The sequence below is a fragment of the Passer montanus genome, unplaced genomic scaffold (assembly GCF_014805655.1).
Source record: "Passer montanus isolate IOZ18808 unplaced genomic scaffold, ASM1480565v1 scaffold32, whole genome shotgun sequence".
NCBI lineage: Eukaryota > Metazoa > Chordata > Aves > Passeriformes > Passeridae > Passer > Passer montanus.
Window position 1 is genome coordinate 7,339,352 of NW_024367930.1, and position 20,602 is coordinate 7,359,953.

Genomic DNA, 20,602 nt, shown 5'->3' on the forward strand with positions numbered 1-20,602 from the left:
ATGAACTTAGTAATTGCATACTTTTCCCTCACTCTTCTCTATGGAATTGAATCTCAGCTGTATGCCATGAACTTTGCACAGGTGAGAAAGTTTAAAATGAGCAGGTTATATTCCTGTTTTCCTCTTTGGCCTTACACATTGCTTGTTGTGGTCCTGAATCTTGGGTGAGTGAGTAGTGAATGCATTCAAGGGGCTAATCTGTCTAAAAATCTGGTTTTGTTTTGTGGGTTACTTTTTAGACACTCCATCTCTCTGAACTGGTATCCTGGACAAATGCCAGTGCTGGCACTGGGGAGAGGGAGGCAAAACTGTGACAGTGGGGAAGCATACATCAGATCTGCTGTGTAACTGGACTTTGCCATTCAGAGAGCTTTTTGGAGCAGAAAAGTTTTATTTTACTAGAAAATGTAAGGATGGTGGCTCAGGATGATGTATATGTATTACAATATTTTTAACATAAAAGAGTTATGAAGATCCATTTTTTTTACTACATTATAAGTTAGAGGTATGCATGTTATTATTCAGGAAAAGCATAATGTCCTTTTGTTTTTTGCTACCAGCATCTCCCTGTTCTACAGTTAGCAATTTTAAGTTATTAGCAGGTAAAATGCTGGGCAATAACTCCTCCATGGAACAAAGCTGGTTGGTTCCACACAGGAGTTATTTGAAGCACTCTTATTTGTTTTTAGGATAATAGAGTAAAGCATCACACAGCAAGTGCTGGTTCATTTTGAATGGGTGTTTTGATAGAAGTTTGATTGAGTTGCAGCATCGTCGGTGACAATTGATGTTCTGGCTCCTGGGAAGAAAACTGCCATGAGTCGTCTTGCTGAATAATGTGGCTGGCACAGTTCAGTCCTCAGTGCTTGTTGCTTGTCTGCATGTATTGTGGGGAGGTTAAGCACTCAGCCCGTTGATTAGCCAATTTGGAAACAGTACATGTTTTGCTCATTCTTGGCATAACTCCGCATGTTCCCAGCGAGGCTGGAGCAGGAGCTTCAACCGGAGCGTGGCAATGGGGAAACACAGCTGCGCTGTCATCAACTTTTGACAGAGTATTAGCTCTAGTCATCTCAGGAGTCTTAGTGAACCTTTGAAATCATAGTTCCTTATGAAATAGAAGAGACTTGGAGAAACAGATCATATGTACTACTAAGAAGGTGACTTTTTAATTGATAGTGACTTTTTACCTGAAAAATGAAGTGAACATATTTAGTAAACAAGCTGGTCTTTTTCATGAGTCAAGTTTCTTCATGAAAGTGTTCCCACTTTTTTTCTAATTGTAAGACAATAGATGTTAATAATATCTGTGTATAGCTTCAACTGCAGTGGCTGAAGTGATGGCTATCCTCTCCCCCTTCCATCTCCCCTATTTTTTAAATTAAATTAAATTCAATGGGGGTTTAAGTTCACATGTGGGTTGTAATTTCTGAGTGAACTCACTACCTGTCTTGCTGTGCCTGCTAAAAGGGAGAGACATTAAGCTTTTCAACTGTTGTCTGCTGCTTAAACTGCATGACTCCCTAGAGCTTATGACTCAAACCAATAAAGGATGATGTTTGCATCATTCTTTCCTCTTTCCCTGGGCCATGCAGATTTTAGTGTTGAACAAAGAGTGCAGTAAAATTATGAGGTGACCACAAATTGTACCCAGAGCTTGAATGTCATGTATTAGTCTGTAACACAAACACATTTTATGGCACTTTTCTTGTCAGAAGTAAAGTTCCACCTTGATCTTTAAAATTTTAGTTCAGGTTATGGAAGCCTGGGATATTCTTTGAATGAGTGCTCTTGGATGCCAGATGGGAAGAGTTATGGAGATTGTTGTTCCTAACTTGAAACCAAGGGCATGTTTTAGTGTGTTGCAAGAATCTTATTTTGGCATAGAAGGCAACCTGCTACAAAAGCAGGTCTTTTTGCTCATGGTGTGCCCACTAAAGTATAGAAAAGGCACAGTACTGGAACACAGATGGGCAGGCTATAACTTCAAGAGTGCTTAGAGACAACACATCAGTGTTGAGAATCACAGAATGATTGAGTCTGGAAGGGACTCCTGGAAGTCATCTGGCTAACTGCCCTGTTCAAACAGGGTCATCTGCTGCTCACAGTTTTGCAGTAGAGAGACAAGTAAGGGATAGTTTCATGCTAAAATACCTGGATATCTTGTTAGTAAGTGTCACATTTAATGCAGTTTACCAAGCTTTATGCAGAACAAATCTGCCCTGGAAATGGACTGGGTGAGCAGTGTTGGCACTGCTAATATCTTGCACAGATTTGTTCCAAAAGGTTTCTTCGATCCCTCCAAAACACAGTCCGTCTTCTGGCTGTGTGAACCTGGAGTTTGCCCTGTTCTTGTATTCTTTACTATATTTTTTGCTTGTGTCTTACCTTACAGTGATCTTATGGTTAACCTGACTGTATTATTTATGTCATTGTTTGAATTATTGTGGTTTCTTCCGGGCTGTTGGGGTCCGCTGTGGCTAGCTATGGAGCTTTGCCCACAGGATATTTCATAGACGAACGTAAAAGATTGAGAAGCGCTCTTGTCCACGTGGGAAAAATTCTCTCTTTATACCAAGAGACACACCAGGTGGATGAGCACATGGGAGAAAGAGGGCGTTCCCTCGTGGCAGGGAACCTTTATACTGTGGGAAATGGGGACAGAGGAAGAGGTCCACAGCCAATGGGATACCAGTGAGGAGTGGTGAGGGGTAATCCAGGAGAGACCACCAGGGTGTACTGGGGTGGGTGAGGGAAAAACCATGAGATAGGGGAAAGGGATAACAAACCATGTGATAGAACATAAGCTGTACAGTGCAATATAAAGACTACTCTGTGCAAATTCCCAATCACCCAGTGCAAAGTAACAACTAATTAAACTATTTAGCGCAACACAACAATTGTTCAGGTATGCAAGCTCCTCTTTTTCTAGAATTATAAACAATGACCCCAGGGTATGTGTCAGTATTGAAAAGGAGGGTGATATCTCCTTGGGATGTCCCCAGAACACGGATTCCAGGCCTGCAGGTAAACCAACTGAGCAGTACTCCGCAAAGCAGGGTGGCATCAGTGTTCAGGATGGGCATATGCACAGGAACTGTTTTGGGATGTGACTGTGTCTGTGTTTGTTGTTTAGTATTTCTGTTTCCAAAGTGAGTTTTACAATGTCCATTAAAACTCCAGCTTAGTCTTGACATTCTATTTAATGCAGAATAACTCAAGTTATTCCACAAATGTTAGCTGTAGGCAAAGTCTTTAATATTAACTGTGCCAGGCATTTTTTTCCTGAGTGGCAATCGCTGTTTTTTCCATAGGCTGTCTAGTTTTGCTGAATGTCCTTCACAGAGCCAGCACTGGGAGGTCCACAAGTGTTAAGGATAAATTATTTTTTGTGACTATAAGAGTGAACTGACAGAGAGCTAGAAGCCTGCAGGGGTGGATTCACAGACTGTATAGTGCTGGAAAGTCAGAAAAATATGGGACATTTTGACTATTGGATGTTTTGATGCATGGATTGCAGTAAGTATTTCTGCTGCAAGATGGCTGACAAGTGGTTTCTTTCCTTCTCTTGTATTTTGTTATCTTTTATGGTATCCTAGAAGGCTCCGAGTTGAAAGGGACCCACAGGGATCACTGAGTCCAACTCCTCGCCTGCACAGGACACCCCAAGAGTCACACCATGTGCCCAAGAGCGCTACTCAAACACTTCTTGAACTCAGACAGGATTTGTGCTGTGACCACTTCCCTTGGGAGCGTGTTCCAAGGTGCCTAATCACCCTCTGGGTGAAAAACATTTTCTTAATATCCAACCTAACCTTCCCCTGACTCAGCTTCATGCCATTTTCTTGGGTCCTCTCACTGGTCTCCAGGGGGAAGAAATCAGTGCCTGCCTTTCTGCTTTCCTTCATGAGGAAGCTGCTGACTGCAGTAAGGTCTCCTCCAGGCTGAGCAAACCAAGTGACCTCAGCTGCTCCTCATATGAATTCCCCTCTATATCCTTCGCCTTCTTCACAGCCCTCCTTTGGATGGCTTCTAGTAGCTTTATGATTCTTATATTGTGGCATTCAAAATTGCACATCTCTGAAGAGCAGTGTCAGTGTCTGACCAAAGGCTGGTGTCTTCAAATTTTTTGTGCCCTCCCCAGACTTGCAAGAAGTATCCACCCTTTCTTTAGCTGTTTTTCTTACTTGTGATGAGCATTATGCATATTCACTGTGGAATATCAATACTACTCTTTTGTGTAGGATTGTTCTATGCAGAATGACTATGTTAGAAAATAATGCTGTTTGTTTCAACCTTCAACATCCTGTGATGTCAGTTAACTTGGTTGTTTCCTTTAGCATTCACACATCTCTATTGCCCTCTCTTCCTCCATTTGACTGCTGACTTCCTAGCGGTTCCATTTGTTCCTCTGGATGTATAATAAACATTGATCGGGTAACAAATTATCTTTGTTTTTTATACTGCTGCTTCATCTTCCTTCCAGCAGGAAGTTTAGAGTTTTCCCCAACTTTGAGCTTATTTTCTTGTATCTGTTATCTCCTTTATAAGACTGGGATATAGCCACTCATCCTTGTTTTGACTCAGTTTCTGCTGTATTATCATCTTGACTCATGGTGCTCTTTTTTGTGTCCTTTCTAGCCCTCTGATTTATGCAAATGCCAGGAAAGTATGAGGTACCATAGCCAGATTATGCTAGTAGTTGAAAAGAGGACTGTAATATTTTCTTATTTTTTACCCTTAATTGAGTTTTATTCAACATTCACAGCACTTTCGATAAACCTTCTCTTTTTCGTTTCAGCTTGTTTTCAACCAGCCTCTAATAAAGTTATTCAGTTCTCAGTTTCATGGGACTCCTTTGTAATGTTTTAACATTAAAAAGCACCACCCCTTTACCTTCTCCCCCTCCCCCAAACAAAAAAAAATTGCTCCATCCTTTCTAGCTGTAATGTTTTCCATTGCTTTATTTTGTTGTTTCACAGTGTCAATGTCTTTTTATCTTTCTTAAGCCCTCCAAATTTCTTATGCTGAGAACTTTGATTTTTAACTTACAGCTCTTTAAGAACAGTAGGACCACTGGTGGAAATTGAGGTTTTACGTTTTCCCCATTGCTTCCTTTATACCTTGCAGGTTATTTATGTGAGACTACCCTGAAAGGTGAGAAAATGAAACTATATTTAACTGGATTTTAAGGGATATTTTTTTCTACTTGCTTCAGTTTAGAAACATCTGGACTCAAGCCAAAATGATGAGAAACAACCCTAAGTGAAGTGGGCAAGATCTGACAAACTGTGAAAAGTTTAAGTAGATTAAGTTATAGTTTATATTCAGAGTAGCATTTTGGTTTTTTTCTGTACTAGATACCTGCCATGGTCTTTAAATTGCATATGTTAAGCAGGTACTCAGTATGGTTGAAAAATCATGCTTTTTTTGTGAAGCCTTAGATCTTTAACTGCTGGATTGCTTTTGGTGGGGGGCTTGTGGTGGTGCATTTTGGTTTAGTCTAGGTTTTTTTATTATTTTATTTTAAATTAGTTTATTTATTTATTTATTTATTTGAATTGTCGTTTGAGTACTTGAGTTTGATACTCTCCAGGTCTCTAGTTTGAAGAGCTCAGATATTAATGTCTTTAATGAAGAAACATCTTTATCTGACTGGCTGTTAAGTGTGAATTAATTAAATTGCCACAAAGTTCGAGATAGAATCTTGAATAATCAAAACTAAGTTTTTTGTCGTCTTACGAATTACAGACATAACTAAGAGTTCCTTAGTAAAAGGAGAATGATCTTCCAAGAAGTGGGGGAGTTCATGTTAAAGAAGTACCTAATTTTTTCTAATATGTTTCAATATGTGCTTTACAAGCAAGACTAGACAGCCTTCTTGCTTATATTCTGAGTACACCCAGTCTATTTTGTTTTCTTCCACATTTTCTTTTGAAGTACTCTTTAAAGACTTCTTTGCTCTCTAGTTGAGTGCTATATTTGAAACTGGTCTGGCCTGTCAAACATAATGAAACCTCAACCATATAAAATGCTTCCCAGTAAGAGGAACAAGATGACTGTGGATAGAGAAAATACTTGGAACGAAATTGTGAAAAAAGGTTATGGGTATGCTGGGAATGAGATAGGTGACAACCACACAAATATTAGTTGTCTTTCCTGGACAGCTTTACCGGGGGAAAAACTGTCACGTTCTATACGTTTGACGTCCATAATTCTAAAATCTTCTCCAATTCTAGGTCTCCACATATTTTGGAGAGGAAGGGGGGTGTATTTAAACATGAAGGGTACAAAGCTCATTTTAACATTAATATTAAATATTTCACTCCTGGTCCAATGATGCTTTATTAATCAGCAGACTTAAGGTTCAGCATCAAATAAATGTTCCTGTTTGGAAGCTGATGGACTGCTCTGAACCATGAAAGCCAGTTGAGGGGGATCAGGTGTTCCTGCAGGGTTGGCGGCTGCTGCAGAGGGGTAGCACCCCCACCTAGGTTGCCTGCTTTTTGAGACTGTTGCTGTTTGTCCATCCCTTACTAGAGTAAAGCTCATAGCTTCTGTACAGCTTTATCTTCCATTTGTGTCAAAACATACACAGATTTTATTGACATGGGTCTGCTGGGCCTTTGACTCCTGTCTGGTTCAGGGGTGAATAGCACTGAATGCCTAAGAAGGAAAAAGGCAACATGAAAGCCTTTTTATGTACACAAAGTGTACATCCAGCCCCTGGCTTCTCTGCCCTGTTTTCATTTCTTATAGAGATGGTAGAGCATGTTTACAGCTCCTTAGACTCGGCTGTTCAGTCATGCAGTTTAACTCCAAAAATAACTCTCTTGGGGGATATTAATCCAGCGTTGGATTATCTTTCTAAAATCGTTAATCAGACTTGGTCCCTGAGGGACCTTCCAGCTGAACTTGCCACTTAGTTTCTGTTTGCTGGGGCGGCAGGAGCGAAGCGGAGGAAGCTGATGAGGTTTGACAAGAAGTGGCTCCTTACATAAGGTGCAGAGCAGAGGGAGCTGTGCCTCTCCTCCTGCTGTGGGCCCGGCCAGGGCTCAGCTCCCTGCCAGCACCCACCACATCCTGCTTGGCCCTGCTGCCCTCACTGCCCTGCTTTCCCATCATCTTCAAGAAATGCCATGCAGAAACCTGCTCATGTCAGGGGGTGGCAGGATCTGTGCCAGCTCCAGGTGCTGTATGTGCTGCCTTTTGTCCAGGAAGGAGAAACACGTACTTTGTTTTATTAAATTCTCAAGTGCACATGGCATTCCTTCAGTCGCTTTCTAATCATTAATTTTCTTACTTGAGCTGCTCGTGAAATGAGCTGGCCTTCTCTTTGAGTATTACCTCTCTTCTGTAAAAGAAGAAATAAGCTGTTCTAGGCTGCTGTTTACATTTGCGAGTAGAACTGCAAGTCATATAGCTCCTATTAGCCTTGCATTTTTCTTGTGTCTGTGGAGTAAGAATAGAATTTATTTCCTGAGAGATGTGCTCTGATAACTTTAAGTTATTTCAAGTACTTTGAGGTCTTTGTATGGAAAGTGCCAATGAAATTGCAAAACAAGTTTGAAAAAAAAGAGTTCCACTGGGAACTAATTTCATACACAAATAAAATCCTGTTTTCCACATGCAGTGCATAGGTAGAAGGGGAAAATTCAATATGTTTTACTGACATTTGTGCTGAATGCATCCTTCAGAGCCAGGCAGGTAAATCGAGAGCTTGTATATCTGTGCTGATGCATCTTTACATTAAATTTAACATACTTTGATTTCCAACTTGGATGTTTATTACTCTTAGTAGACCACAGGAATTCCTTCATAGTATGGTTGAAATGCATAAATGTACTGCATGTGGTAACAGCAATAAATTGCAAAATTGACACTTTAATGGGATAATCTGTCATAGTTCTGCAAAATCATGTTGATGGAAGAAAGTATGTTCAAGTGGTAGACATGCTTTGGTTGTGGTTTTTTCCCCTCCTCAGATTATAAAATAGTGTGCTGTGGAGCATGTAAGTTGCTTAAACATTCTCCAGGTTATATCTCCTTGCATGCACTAGGAAAAACAATGGGAATTTGCCTTCCTTTTCCTCTGACTCCCTCCTTCCCTTCATACACTCATGCCTGCACGTGTGTCCTGCTTGCCTTCAGATTCTGCCTTGAAAATAAAGGTTGTAAAAATTAGTTGGAAAGTTGCTCTTACATGTCAGTGTTTCTCAGATCCCACTGGGAGAGAAAAAGAATTGTATTTGAGAAAACTCCATAACTAGACCCTTCAGTGACATCCCTATCTTTTTCACTGTTTGACTGCTGCTGGCATAACAAAAAGCAGCTGAAAACAGTTCTAGCTCTTCATGCACGTAATGAAAATTGCTTACTAAATTAGAAGCATTTCAAACTAGGATTTGTGCCTTCCTTATTTTGCTGGGCAGTGTCTAGCACACTGCGTACCATGGGAATAAATAGTAGGTAATTTTGAACTGTCAGCACTGTAGGTTGTAGCATTTTCTTTACAGTCCTACTTTTGGCATGACAATTGAATATCAATTTTGGCCTTGAAAAACAACCCAAAAAGAATATTTGTTTCTGACATTGTCATATACGTAAAACAAAACTAAATTATCTTTTGTATGTTGCTGAATTCCTAAGAATATAAATTAGGAAAGAAGAAGTCAGCACATTTTACTAGGATGGCCACTGAGAAGCAGAAACAAAGTGATGATTTTATATGCTTTTCAGCATTCAGACCACATTGTTATCTTTGAGTTGGTCTTCTGGTGGGAGAAGTGGGACTACATCCATTTGTATTAGTTAAAGATCTGTCACTTTGCTTTGTGTTTTATGACTGTATAAGCATACGTATAGTAATAATTATAATTATGTAGGAGATCTCTGCTAGCCTACATTAAAACTAGTCATAATGAAATTGTCTGCTGAATACTGTGGCAAACTTCTCTTGCACCTTCCTTTGGAATGTAAGGGCTTATTTTCCATAGCTGAATTTTATTAACTTATCATCAGCTTTCTTTGACTCTGCTTTCTTAAACCTTTCTTCCTGTGTGAGTCAAGACAGCTACAGCAAAATTGGGGTTAATGCCCTCATATGCATGGGAAAATGGAAGTTTTCTGCAAATTTATTGCTGTGTAATGTTGTTTTACTTTTGTACTTACAGCCAGTGATCATGAATCAGTGTTTTTTCTCCAGCATTTATTGTGAGCTTTGGAGGGAAGGTATTCAGCCACAAGTTACTTCTTCTCAGTTTAAAAAAAAAGTGTTTTCCCCTGCAACAGGTGGATTCTATGGTTTTTACAGGTCTCCCTTCTATCTCTTTAGATATGTGGTGTACCGATGATTTTTTTTTTTTCATTAAAAGTGATGGGGGAAAAGAAAACTGTTGAAAACAAAGGCTTACTCAGCTGAAGCTATCTTCAGTCAAGTTTGTCCGGCAGGAACTGATGTTCTTTTTGTGTTGTGGCCAGCAGATGCAGGCTCTGGCTGAGGCTTCCAGCATCCCTCCTGCCAGGGATGGGGTGCCAAGCCAGGGAAAGCAGGGAGCAGCCTGTCGGTCAGGCACTGGGTGAGTCAGCCCCACTTAAGCACTGCAAACAGCTTAATGCCGAAACACCGGCAGGCTGCGAGTACCAAGGACTGCGCTGCTGAGGAGGTGGGAAACACTGTCACTGAGAGTGTAGGAGCAGAAGGTGCCAAGGTCTCAGTTTCAATTGACTGTCGAGGTGGATTAACAGCTCATTGCTGCCAAGAAACCTCGCTTCTCCTTCCCTCTCCTGTGTTGTATCACCTGAGTAGCTGTTTGACTCAAACATGGTCAAAAACAGATGACCAAAAGTGCCTTTTTTTTTTTTTTTTTTTTTAATTGCTGGTTGACTGAGCCAGTGCACTGCACAGCAAGGGGACCACTGGTTGGAGATGCAAATGGTGGGTGTTTGATATTTCAGGGAGAAATTGTAGGAACTTCGCATCTGCTAAGGCTCTGCAGAGTTGAAGACAGCCAAAAGTAAATGTCTGATTTTCTCAATGACTAGCAAGTCAGCTGCATGCTTTAATTGTGTTTATTCCCTGTTCCTGTAACATCTACCAAATGTAGACAATATCACAGTGTTTCTTAATCACATTGTTTAGTCTTTCAAGGCACTTCCTGCAATCCAGTTTTATTTATAGACCGTCCATTGTCTCATTTACTGCCTTGTGCTTTGCTTTGTGGTGATGTGCGATCCTGTCGGCGTCAGAACTGCCATTGTTGGAAATAAATTGCTGGAGTGTTAAAGTTCATAAATTGCTTTTATATTATGTGTTGAGAGCCTTATGTAGAATGTAGCAGGGCTTTCAGAGTCAGAGGACTAAGCCTTTTCAGAGCAGACCAGAGGCACACATGAAAAAAGGAAAAACGGAGACATCCGCAAGGCTGAATGAGCTCCCACTTATAAAAGTAGTCTGAGACAAAGGTACAACGTTTCCCAATAAAGGGATGATTTCACCATTTTGTTCAGACTGATCTGAGCTCCACCTTCTGCTGCAGTTGAAGAAAGGTCATTAGACCAGGTTAGTTGAAGCAGCAACTGAAGGTGGTTAAAGCCTTTTTTAACCTGTACCTGTTTGTGTCTTTGGCTATCTGGTATATTCAGCCAGCTCCTGTCTTGCCTTAGCTCTCTGAAATGATGTATGTGCAAACATGTCTCCATGCTTTCACCACTTCCTTCTCTTTTTCTGTAAGAAGAAGCGGGACTGCACCACTGGGGTTTTCTACAGCTTCTCTTGTTCTGTGGTACGTGGTGGCGCTTTGCTGGGTGTCAGCAGAGCATGCAGGAAACACCATGATGGTTGTGCAGGGCTTGGCAAAGCCAGCAGGAACCTCCCCATCTGCAGAAGGGTGCACAGGCTGCTGTGTCTGAGAACTGCAGAACTTTGCTACTAGAGAGGGTGTCCTGCCACCGCCGAGCTGAGAGAGGGGTGCAGAAGCTTTGTTTGCAAGCCCAGAGAGGCACTACGCGCTCTTGATAAACATTTGTTGTTGTTGTTGGAAGGTTATAAAGTTTGATGAGTCAGAAGAGACAGAACTTCAATTCTGCAAAACCTGAGTGTTTGATTCTTCCCCTTTCCTCTTTCCCTGAAATTCACAGCTCACACTATTTGACATGAGATCCTGTTGATATTCATATTCTTGCAGAATTATTACATGTAATGTAGCTGATTATGTCACTGTGAATGTATACTATATCCTTGTGTATTCACGTGCCTGAGATCTACCATAAAGGAGTATTTATATGTGGGTATCTCTGGATCCATGAGGTGAGGATGTGTGTGTGCGTGTGTGTATGTATATGTGGAAACTGCTGTGTGTTCTGCCTTCTTCCTGACATACTGGTTGCTATAGTGCAGTGATCTATTTGTGAACACCCAGAAGATCATTGCTATAGTTAAAAGAAACCGTGTTTCCTGGCCATAACTTCCTGGGCAATCTCTTCTCCTGAAGCACCAGCGTTAACCGAATTGGTCACATTCCCTGGGACACCAGGAGTGACACTGTAACAGAAGCTTTCTCTAGTTTGTCGCTTTTTCCCCACCAGCATATTTAATAATATTTAAAAATAGTTTTTCTATTTAAATCTAATGCATGCCTATTATTCACCGTACATTTCAGTGCTTCAGCCATCTTTCCAACAGGCTGTCGAGCTGTGCAGCGTGCCGTGGCGTTGTGTCCTGTGCTTGCTCCTGTAATATGTGCCATTCTCCTGCTCCTGCACATGCACACACACATACATTTCCATCCACCTGCCCAGCCAGGGGAAATGTAGGAGCCTGAAGCGGCAGTGCTGGAGTTCTGCCTGAACTGCTGTAATATTCTTCTTTTTTTTTTTTTCTCTCCCTGCAGGTGTGAATGAGAGAGGCTCTCTGCAGTGTTTAGTGTCCAGTTGTGCTGGCTCCGAGGAACAGCAGCGTCGCAATGCCCCCTCCTGCTGATATAGTGAAGGTGGCGATCGAATGGCCAGGTGCCTTCCCCAAGTTAATGGAAATAGATCAAGTAAGTGCCTGTGTACCTGTGCTCAGCTGGCCCTGTTCATGAGAGTTCTTCTCTGCATGTCTTCCTCTGCATTTATATTTACTTCAACGCATGTGCATTTTTCTATGAATGTATGTGGGGTGGAAGGTGTTTTTTTATAAAGGGTGTAACCCTCTCTTACTGCTTAAGGCTTTTGATATGTTTAGCTGGTTTCTTAATTTGTTTTTTCTTTCTGAACAGCTGTTTGAATAAGGCATTTACTGCTTGTGTGACCCACTTAATACTTTTGTGCCTTAGTTTCTTCAACTGTTAAATTGTTGTAGTGTTTTACCTCTGGGTGGAAAGTCTTCATATTTCTTGTCAGTGCTTTGCATTTGGAGTAGAATCATACTGAATGGCTGCAGCAAGTGCAGATTTTGGAACTTAAGTAGTGGTGCACTGTGAGGAGGACCTTTGTTCTGTTCAGGAATCTCAGGGAATCTCAGGAAAAACAGAATCTTGTTCTGTTTATCTGGTTAGTTCTAAAGCAATGGCCCTGTGGATGGATTTGAGGCAGTATACAGAAGTTAACAAATTCAAAATTATGAATAAAAAACTCTTTTTAGGGAATTGTGGTGGGGGGAAACAAACAAAAACAAGTTATACAAGGACCGTGTTTTATATTCTGGACTTCTCTGAGATTGTTTTTGTGGCCCACGTATTAATATTAAAAGCAACCTCTTTAATATTTAACAGCTTACCCTTAACATTTTGAAATAGTGCAGCATGTTACCTGGTTAGAATTATTATTATTTCTGTAAATAGTATTCAGAGTGAAGAAAAGCATTTTATAATGTGCTTTAGACCCTGGTGTGTCTGGGGACTCAGTACATTATGAAGGTCTATTGGAGAGGAGAGCATTTGAATTCACACTGAAAATGTATTACTGAAATGGGTTAGTAATTTCTTCATGCAGTGCAATGAGTTTCACTTGTAGTTAACCCTTCTGTGGCACATGCCTGGGAAATTCCTGTGTGAAATTTGAAGTAACCTGGTACTAGAGGGTGGCTGGAATCACAGCAGTATGATGTTTATTCATTCTGAAAGTCCCCTTAGAGGAAAAGGAAGTTCCCAAGTGAAACCAAACTTTGTAGGTTGATTTTTTTGACCTGCCATGGTTTTCCATTTTCATTTGCTGAAATTTTTCAGTAAGCATAGCAATTGCCTCTTTTGCCTTCTGGAGTGAAGAATGTTTTACTTTTTTCTTCTTATATAACAAATGGTAGACACTGCACACTGTGTTCAGGGAAAGATGCATGTTAGTCATGATGAAACAAGTACAGTGGGGACAAAACAAAAAAAAAATTATGAAGTCTCCTTTCAAACAGCAGCAAAATAATATGAAAATTATTTGACTTTATTTAAAAAAAGCTTAAAGTAACTCTCAAAAAACCCTCATACCTTATCTATAATATTAGCTTACTTTCCTAGTACCTTGTTTTTAATTTTATAATGTAAGATTTTAAAGAGACAAGAAAGAGCAATTTTATTGGGTAAAACTCCTCAAACACAGCCTGCCAAGTTATCTGCAAGCTTTCTCAAGCCAGTTTATGGGTAGGAGGAGGAAGGAGAGGGAAAGTAAGGCCAAAGTGGAGAAGGCTTTAACAGCATCCTGCTCCCCATGCACAGAGAAATGGAAATGAGGGAATGAAGTTTGACAGTCTCATCCCTCCTCTTTCTGACATGGAAAGATGGTAAAGAAGCATCCCTTCCTTCTACCCATGCACACAAACATGCGTATTTGCCTTTTTCAAGTTTGGGAGCAATGTGGGAATGAACCTTGAAAATATATAGGGTGCTAGGTACTTCAGAACACACAGCTCTGCCTTTGATTCACTTAGTGCTAACTTTTCCTCAATCTGTTTCCTTCAAAGCAGCTATTCAGTAGAAGAGCTGTAGTGGAGGAGATGATTCATCCCTCAGATGGCTATAGCTGTCGGAGATGATAAAGGGGAGGAAGACAGAAAAGAGAAACGACTTACCCACTGACCAGACACTGCAGCCAGTGCCTGTGTCCCAGGTGGATCTGCTCATTCAGTCAACACTTGACATATATTCAGAAAATCCTAAAATCTTTCCCATACTGGTTTCTTCTCTCTCTTTCTTACCATCAAGAAAAAACAGTATTTAAATGAACAGCACTATAATATTACTTCAAAAAAACCCAACAAACCAACAGAACCCCATCACTGTCGCGTGATACCAGTGCTTTATCTTTCAGGGTACTGAGGCTGTTTCAAAAACTGAAGTACAAATACCATATGAGAAATCAAAGGAAAATCTCGAGGTTTTTTAAGGTTGCTTGTTGCATATACTTGGAAACACTTATTTATATTCAGTTGCATATTATTCTAATTTACTTGCTGCGTGTATGCATGTTTTGCTTAGTAATGGAGACAGTAAAATATTTTCAAAGTGAAGAGATGTCACTGTGAAACCAGAACCATTGATGGTGGTGTACTGGCAGGTGTTGGCCTTAAAAGAGCTTAGTTTTTCCACCTAATGTTATTAAATTTTACACTCCCCTGCATGACTTCTGACAGCTTGGACTTCAGAAGGCACAGAGCCTTTTCAAGTTGAGGCTTCTCCTCTGCATTTCTATAGGTTTGTTAACCCGGGTTCACCAATGGTGGTTTTAAATTTAATAATGAAAAATTAGTCTCACTCAGAGAGATTCCGTGCCAGAAAAATTGATATATAATGAAGTGCCTTTTGGAATTAGCCTCTGTGCCTGCTTCCAATGAATGTAAAGAAAATTTTCTGCTCATTCATTGACATGTACTATTTGATGTCAGGGTTTCACAAGTGCTTTTTTCTTGGAAAGTTGCTTTAAACAAGGAGGGCAAAACTGTCTCTTATTTACTGCCCTCTCTCTCTTACCAGGTGGAAATTTAATTAATTTGCAGTAGACCTCGCAGGGGGCTGATGCCTATATGGATTAGAACTGATTTTAAATCATGTTCTTCTTGAGAGATGGACTTGACTGAATTCACTTATTGTCTTCCAGAATACCTGTGGTTTATTTGGGTTTCCCCCCCAGTTCCATCATTTTCTTCAATTATGAATTAGAAAAATAGCATCCAGACTCTTCCTTCCTCCATAAAACTGTACTAGCAATATTAAAACTCTGCCCAAAATTAATTTTTAATATGAAGACTTGATTGTGGCTTCAGAACTGTGTAGAGTGTTGATCTTTCATGCTTTAGTCTTTCTGTCATGTAAGGGAAGGAATGGAAATGAGTTGGTGTCTGAATTTGCATTGGGATCTTTTTGTGGGCTTTTTAGCAATGCAGTCTGGGGAAGAAATGAATGGTAGATTGGCTGACTGTCTGTTATCTTTTTCTTCACCCTTCTGGCTGATTATTCGAGAAGATGTTAATAATAGGACTGCACAGGGTCTGTACAGGTGAACCAGGATGCTGGCTAGTCTATCCTGTCTTCTCTTTGATTGTCCCAGAAATAGCTATTTCATAAGAGGGTGTTATTTCTTGTGTTCAGTGAAAGCCTGCATGCTTTAATTTGTGCCCATTATGTATAATTCTTAGCTGTTGGGGTTTTTTTGCAGCACAAATTATTTTAGGTAAGCCAATGCTCATTTTAGGTTACCTGGATACTTTGTGGATTTACAGTCACACTGTTCCTGCTGCAGGAGAAGCAGCTTCCATGAGAGGCATAAGATGGATATTTGGGGACAACAACTATTTTGGCTTATCCCATTCAAATTCACTTGTGTATCTTAACACAAGTTGTACTAAAACCAGATTTCTCTAAGCTTGGAATGATCTTCCTCAGCCTTGGAGGTAAACAAGGCTTTCCTATAGAAAGGAACAGTTTAATTATAAACTTGGCTAGGTTTGCTTTTACCTATGAGATCATTAAACATGGATTAAATTAGCAGATGTGAATCTTTACATTAGCCAAAAAAAAAAAAAAAAAAAAGAATGGGGGGGATGGAGAAGGAAAGCTGTGTTTTCTTTTCAAAGCACAGATCTCATATGGTGAGCAAAATTTACGGGAGCATTTTCATATGGCAATTTCATGTCAATAGAAATGCAGCCATGGATGAGCCATGGGCTGCCTTACACTTATGTTTTCTCTAAAGTTTAGATTTACTCAGCAAGTTTATCTTATAAGAGTCTCTTTCAAGTTGTCACTTCTCTTCTGCCAATGTAATTTTAATTGTGGTTGTTTTTTTGTCTTTTTCACAGAAGTCATTGTACTTCACTGCATATTAAAAGGTCACCAGTAAGATTTTGTTGGGTTTTTTTAAAGGAGCTTTCAAACCTAAATCTGGTTTCAGACCTAAATATGGACCCTTGGGGATTGTTAATTGATTCAGTGCATTGTTTCTCAAACTGTGGAGAAAAATTGAGTTCAAAAGGGATAGTGAAACGCTTAATTAGAGAAAAGAAAGTTGCACATTGCTCCTGCCATGTGTGTAGACTAAGAATAGATAAAGTTTCTGCAAGTACTGTCACTAGTAATAGCAGTATACCGAGACAATCCTGGCATCAGAAGTCTAAATGTTGCAATATTAGTGAGCACCAGTATTGTTCAAGCAGTGATCAAGAAAGAGATATTGATGTCTCACTGTACTGTGAAGTGTCACTCTGTGTGCTTCATTCTGGCTCCAGACTCTGACTTGAGGCATTTAGTTCTTAAGGGAATGAAGGGAGAGGCTCTTGCCTACTTCCCACAAACCTGCAAATTTATATGAACTCTTACCCAGAAAGTGTAATGGTATTGCAGTAGCTGGAACTAGTGAAGATTTTTGGTATGAATATTGCTAAGATTTCCAATGTTATTGCACATCCTGACTTTATAGTAAAGGGAAATGTCAGTGCCTTTAACAGCTGACAAGATTGCAGTTTCTTTAAGATAGAGGGCTATGAAGCAGCTCTTGGGGAGAGGAAAAAAAAAAAAAACCAAAAAACCCCTCTGACTAATAAAAACATTCCCTGCCTGGATTTGCAGCAGGAAAGGAGCAGCAGCTCCTTTCTGTCAGATAGGAGAAAGGAGCCAGTGCTCAGGGCTGGCCACTGCAGTTGTAGCTCACCCATTCTGAAGGAGGATGTCAGTTGCTGCTGATAGAAGACTTGCCCAAAGATGGGTGAACCAAAAGGTGGCTACCTTTTCAAAAAGAATTGAAAACCACTTTGTTGTCTTAAGTCAGTTTGTTAAAGGTAGGGCTTGCTTAAAATCAGTGTTTAGGTGCCAAACAGATGCATTTGGTGTTTTATTGCTCCTTGTTGTACCTGTCATATTGCAGCTTCACAAAATTGAGTATGAAGCTGTTCATAAAGCAGGTGCTGACTGGCATATAAACATAGTGAAAATATTATTAATAGAGCTGCTAAAAAATACTATCTGTTATTTTTATGTGATTTTTTCCATTTCCTTTGTTAGACTAATGAAAGGTCTCAATTTTTTACTTTGATTTATTTTGTAAAAGCCGTTCAGCAGCAAAAATAACCTTGGAAACCATAATACAAATTTTTTAGTGCACTGGATATAATTCAATGCACTGACACACTTGTATACATAGACAATGCTTCGTTAACATAATGAACCAATTGTTAAATACAATGGAATTTGAAAAATATGATTCCTTTTCTTACAGAACTGCAGCATTGGAGTAGTCATCATTAGAGCCTCAGTTCTTTGATGTGGTGGCAGCCAGCCAGCAGGGATAAAACAGGCAATGTTATTGTCACATGTTACATTTTATTAGTCTGGCTTGTCCAAAGCCACATTCCCACTGGTTGGCTGGATTCTTTCAAAGCTGCAAACTTATGTCCTGTGGTGTCTGTGGCTGGGACCTCATTGCTGAAAAATACATAAAAACTCAGTCCTACTGCTTCTGTTTAATACAGAGGCAGCAGCAAGACCTAGTAGATGGAAAAGGTATTACCTGTGCAGAAGGTTTAGACATTGTAAAAGAAAGGGAGGGTGAGAATAAATAGAAATGTTTTGTGAATTGCAGTCTAATGGAAAGTTATTTATGCTTTCTACTTGGTGCTATCTTCTAGGTTAAGAACCATAAGTTCAATGCAGTAGACAGGATTTTGTTGGTTGGTTGGCTGTTTTTTGGGGTTTTTTTGTGAAATGGAAGTGCGAGTAGAGCCAGGATACACTTGAGGTATCTACAGAACTAATATCCTAGTCTTCCTGATCTCCAGCAGAAAGGATGTTCAGAGAATAATATTTTAAGAAAGAGATGAAGCATTTTTTTTTATTCTCCCCTTGATTTTGTGGGTTTGTGGGATTTTTTTCTGTGATGGATTTGGTTTGACTTCTCATATCTGATTTTACTAGATCCATAATTCTTGCCAGAACCTCCCTGTTGGAGCCTGAATTTTGCTGCCTGCAGCTGATGGCATTTTCAAGATGAAGGCTAAACATGACTTTAAGGTTGTTGCGTCCATAAAATTTTTTAACTATCAGCAGGAGTCCCATCTCTTAAGTTAATTCTGCTCTTATTAAAGGGAAATGTGTAACAATGAGATTTCTGAAGTTATGGACTGATGAATTAATACACATTCTGGCCAGCTGGGGTATCCAGGCACACTTTATGACTCAATTATATTCTAGTTATAGACATACAGATTGTAGTACAAAAGAGACTAATACCAAAAATCCCACAGTATAAATTTTTTTGCTTTCCTGGAGAAACTTCTGCCCTTGTAGGCCAGAAATGTGTCAATCATGAGCTGGGGGTTTGGGGTTTCTTCATTCAGTCTTCAAAGGCATGCTCTCTAATAGGTTGTGTAAAGAGCCGCATCTTAAATCCCTGCTTTGTATTTATAAGTGTATTTTGGCTGTATTTTAAATATATGTGGCTGGAATGCTGCATGCAAACATGGTGAAGTCCACAACTATGGTTCCCTAGGTTTTTTTTAACTTTTCAGTACTCTTAATTGGGAGTTTTTAGTGTTCCTACTTGAGAAAACAAGGTGTGTTATGGTTTGTTAGGACACCAGAGATGGAGTAAGAAGTATCTACAAAATTCTGTTTATGGTTTTGTTTTATTGATTGAGGTTTTTTGTTAACAACATTATATTTTGCTGCTTCCCTTGTTGTACAGTCACTGTAATGTCCTAAAGACATGATCTGTGGGTCAATGGTTAGATCAGGTGAAATGCAGACTTAGGAGTGAGGATCTCTTTGGGGGTGGGAAGGGAGTAACTGAGGAAGCTGCAGCTTGGAGTGAAGGGAGAGAGGACACAAATACCTGGGTTTCCTGAAGTCTTGTGCACTCTGTGGAACTCCTAGTGCTAAATTTATACCAAGGTGTTGCCACTGACATGTTAAAACTACCACCTTAAGAGCTGTGAACTGAGCTGATAAAAGCTCTCTCCCATCAGCAGCAGCTGCACTTGTTGAGGGTTCTGCCTGTTGGTTCTGAGGTGCGAATGTTTCCAGCCCTGGGCTGTGTTGCTGCACTGGCAGAGCTGTGTGGTCTTGGTTGTGTTGGCCTGGCCTTGGCTGGGTTTTCTTGCTTGTAGCACTGTGGAGTCCCTGTTCTTCAGGCATTCACTCTCTGGGGTACTCCTCTGGGTTGGAGAAATCCTCCCTTTCATCTTTTACAGATAATAAGTTAACAAGTCTGGTCTCAGCAGAATTCCATTGTAGTCAATGGTGTTGATTCCCAGAGTGGTTCAGAGCAGGTTGAGAAGGCTGAAGTCCAAAGCACTCCAGCATCTCCCCCTTTCAAAATACCTTGTCTCTTACACCACAGGAAACCAGTGTTGAATTAGGTAGTCACGGATCCAAGAGTCCTTGCAAAAAGCAATTACTGTTTGCCACCAGTCCACTGTGGACCCTGGTGCATGACAGTAACAGGTAAAGCCTCCACTGATTGTGAAATGAGGTGTTTTTCTGCTTTTAGAAAGTCATAAAAAAAACCTTTAGTACTGAAAGATTTATTAGTGTTATGATAGCATTAATTGTAAGGCAGAATGTTGTATTTACTGACTAGTTCTGTTTTGTGACAGATGCACATGTCAGCAACTGAATTTTTTTTTAATGCTGTTTCGCACTAACAGATGTGCTGCATCTTCTGTTTTTTTCTCCGATAGGCTTACAGACAGCAAAGTTAAAGGTTTTCTTGTTACTTCTGCCGTTAAAAGGTGTCAGACAGGGAGAGGGGATATCCCAATCATTGTCCCAGAAAAAACCCCAATAAGCAGAACCTAACAAACCAACCTATGCAAAAAGAAAGTGCAATGAATCTCTCTTTGAGAGAGATGAATCAGTCATGTAGAAAGGAAAGATATTCAGACTTGGCCTAAAAGAAACCTGTCTACAATTTCCTGGTATTGCATAAAATATATTAGAACTAAACTTGTAACACAGGTTTCTACCTGTGTTTAGGCTTCCTCTTTACAGTTCACACATTCAGACACACACACACACACACACTTGCTGTTTGATTTGGAGTACTACTAGTGGTTTGAACAGGACCTAGATCTCGGTCAGCATTGATATATTGTTCATTCTTTGCTTGCTTTTGCTCATCCCATGATTTCTCTGGAGCAAAACAA

At 40.1% G+C, this 20,602-nt stretch overlaps 1 protein-coding gene across 5 annotated transcripts in view; it reads left to right on the top strand.

Moving 5' to 3' along the window:
• Positions 1 to 20,602, top strand: part of ELMO1 (engulfment and cell motility 1) — a 301,412-nt gene that overhangs the window by 38,352 nt on the left and 242,458 nt on the right. For 3 of the 5 annotated variants that reach the window (XM_039715063.1, XM_039715067.1, XM_039715064.1), the window contains exon 3: positions 11,892 to 12,041. The exons of the other annotated variants lie outside the window; for them this stretch is intronic. In XM_039715063.1, coding sequence (XP_039570997.1) covers positions 11,964 to 12,041 — 78 coding nt within the window. In that variant the 5' untranslated portion in view covers positions 11,892 to 11,963. The remainder of the gene's footprint in view (positions 1 to 11,891; positions 12,042 to 20,602) is intronic. 5 annotated transcript variants of the gene reach the window in all.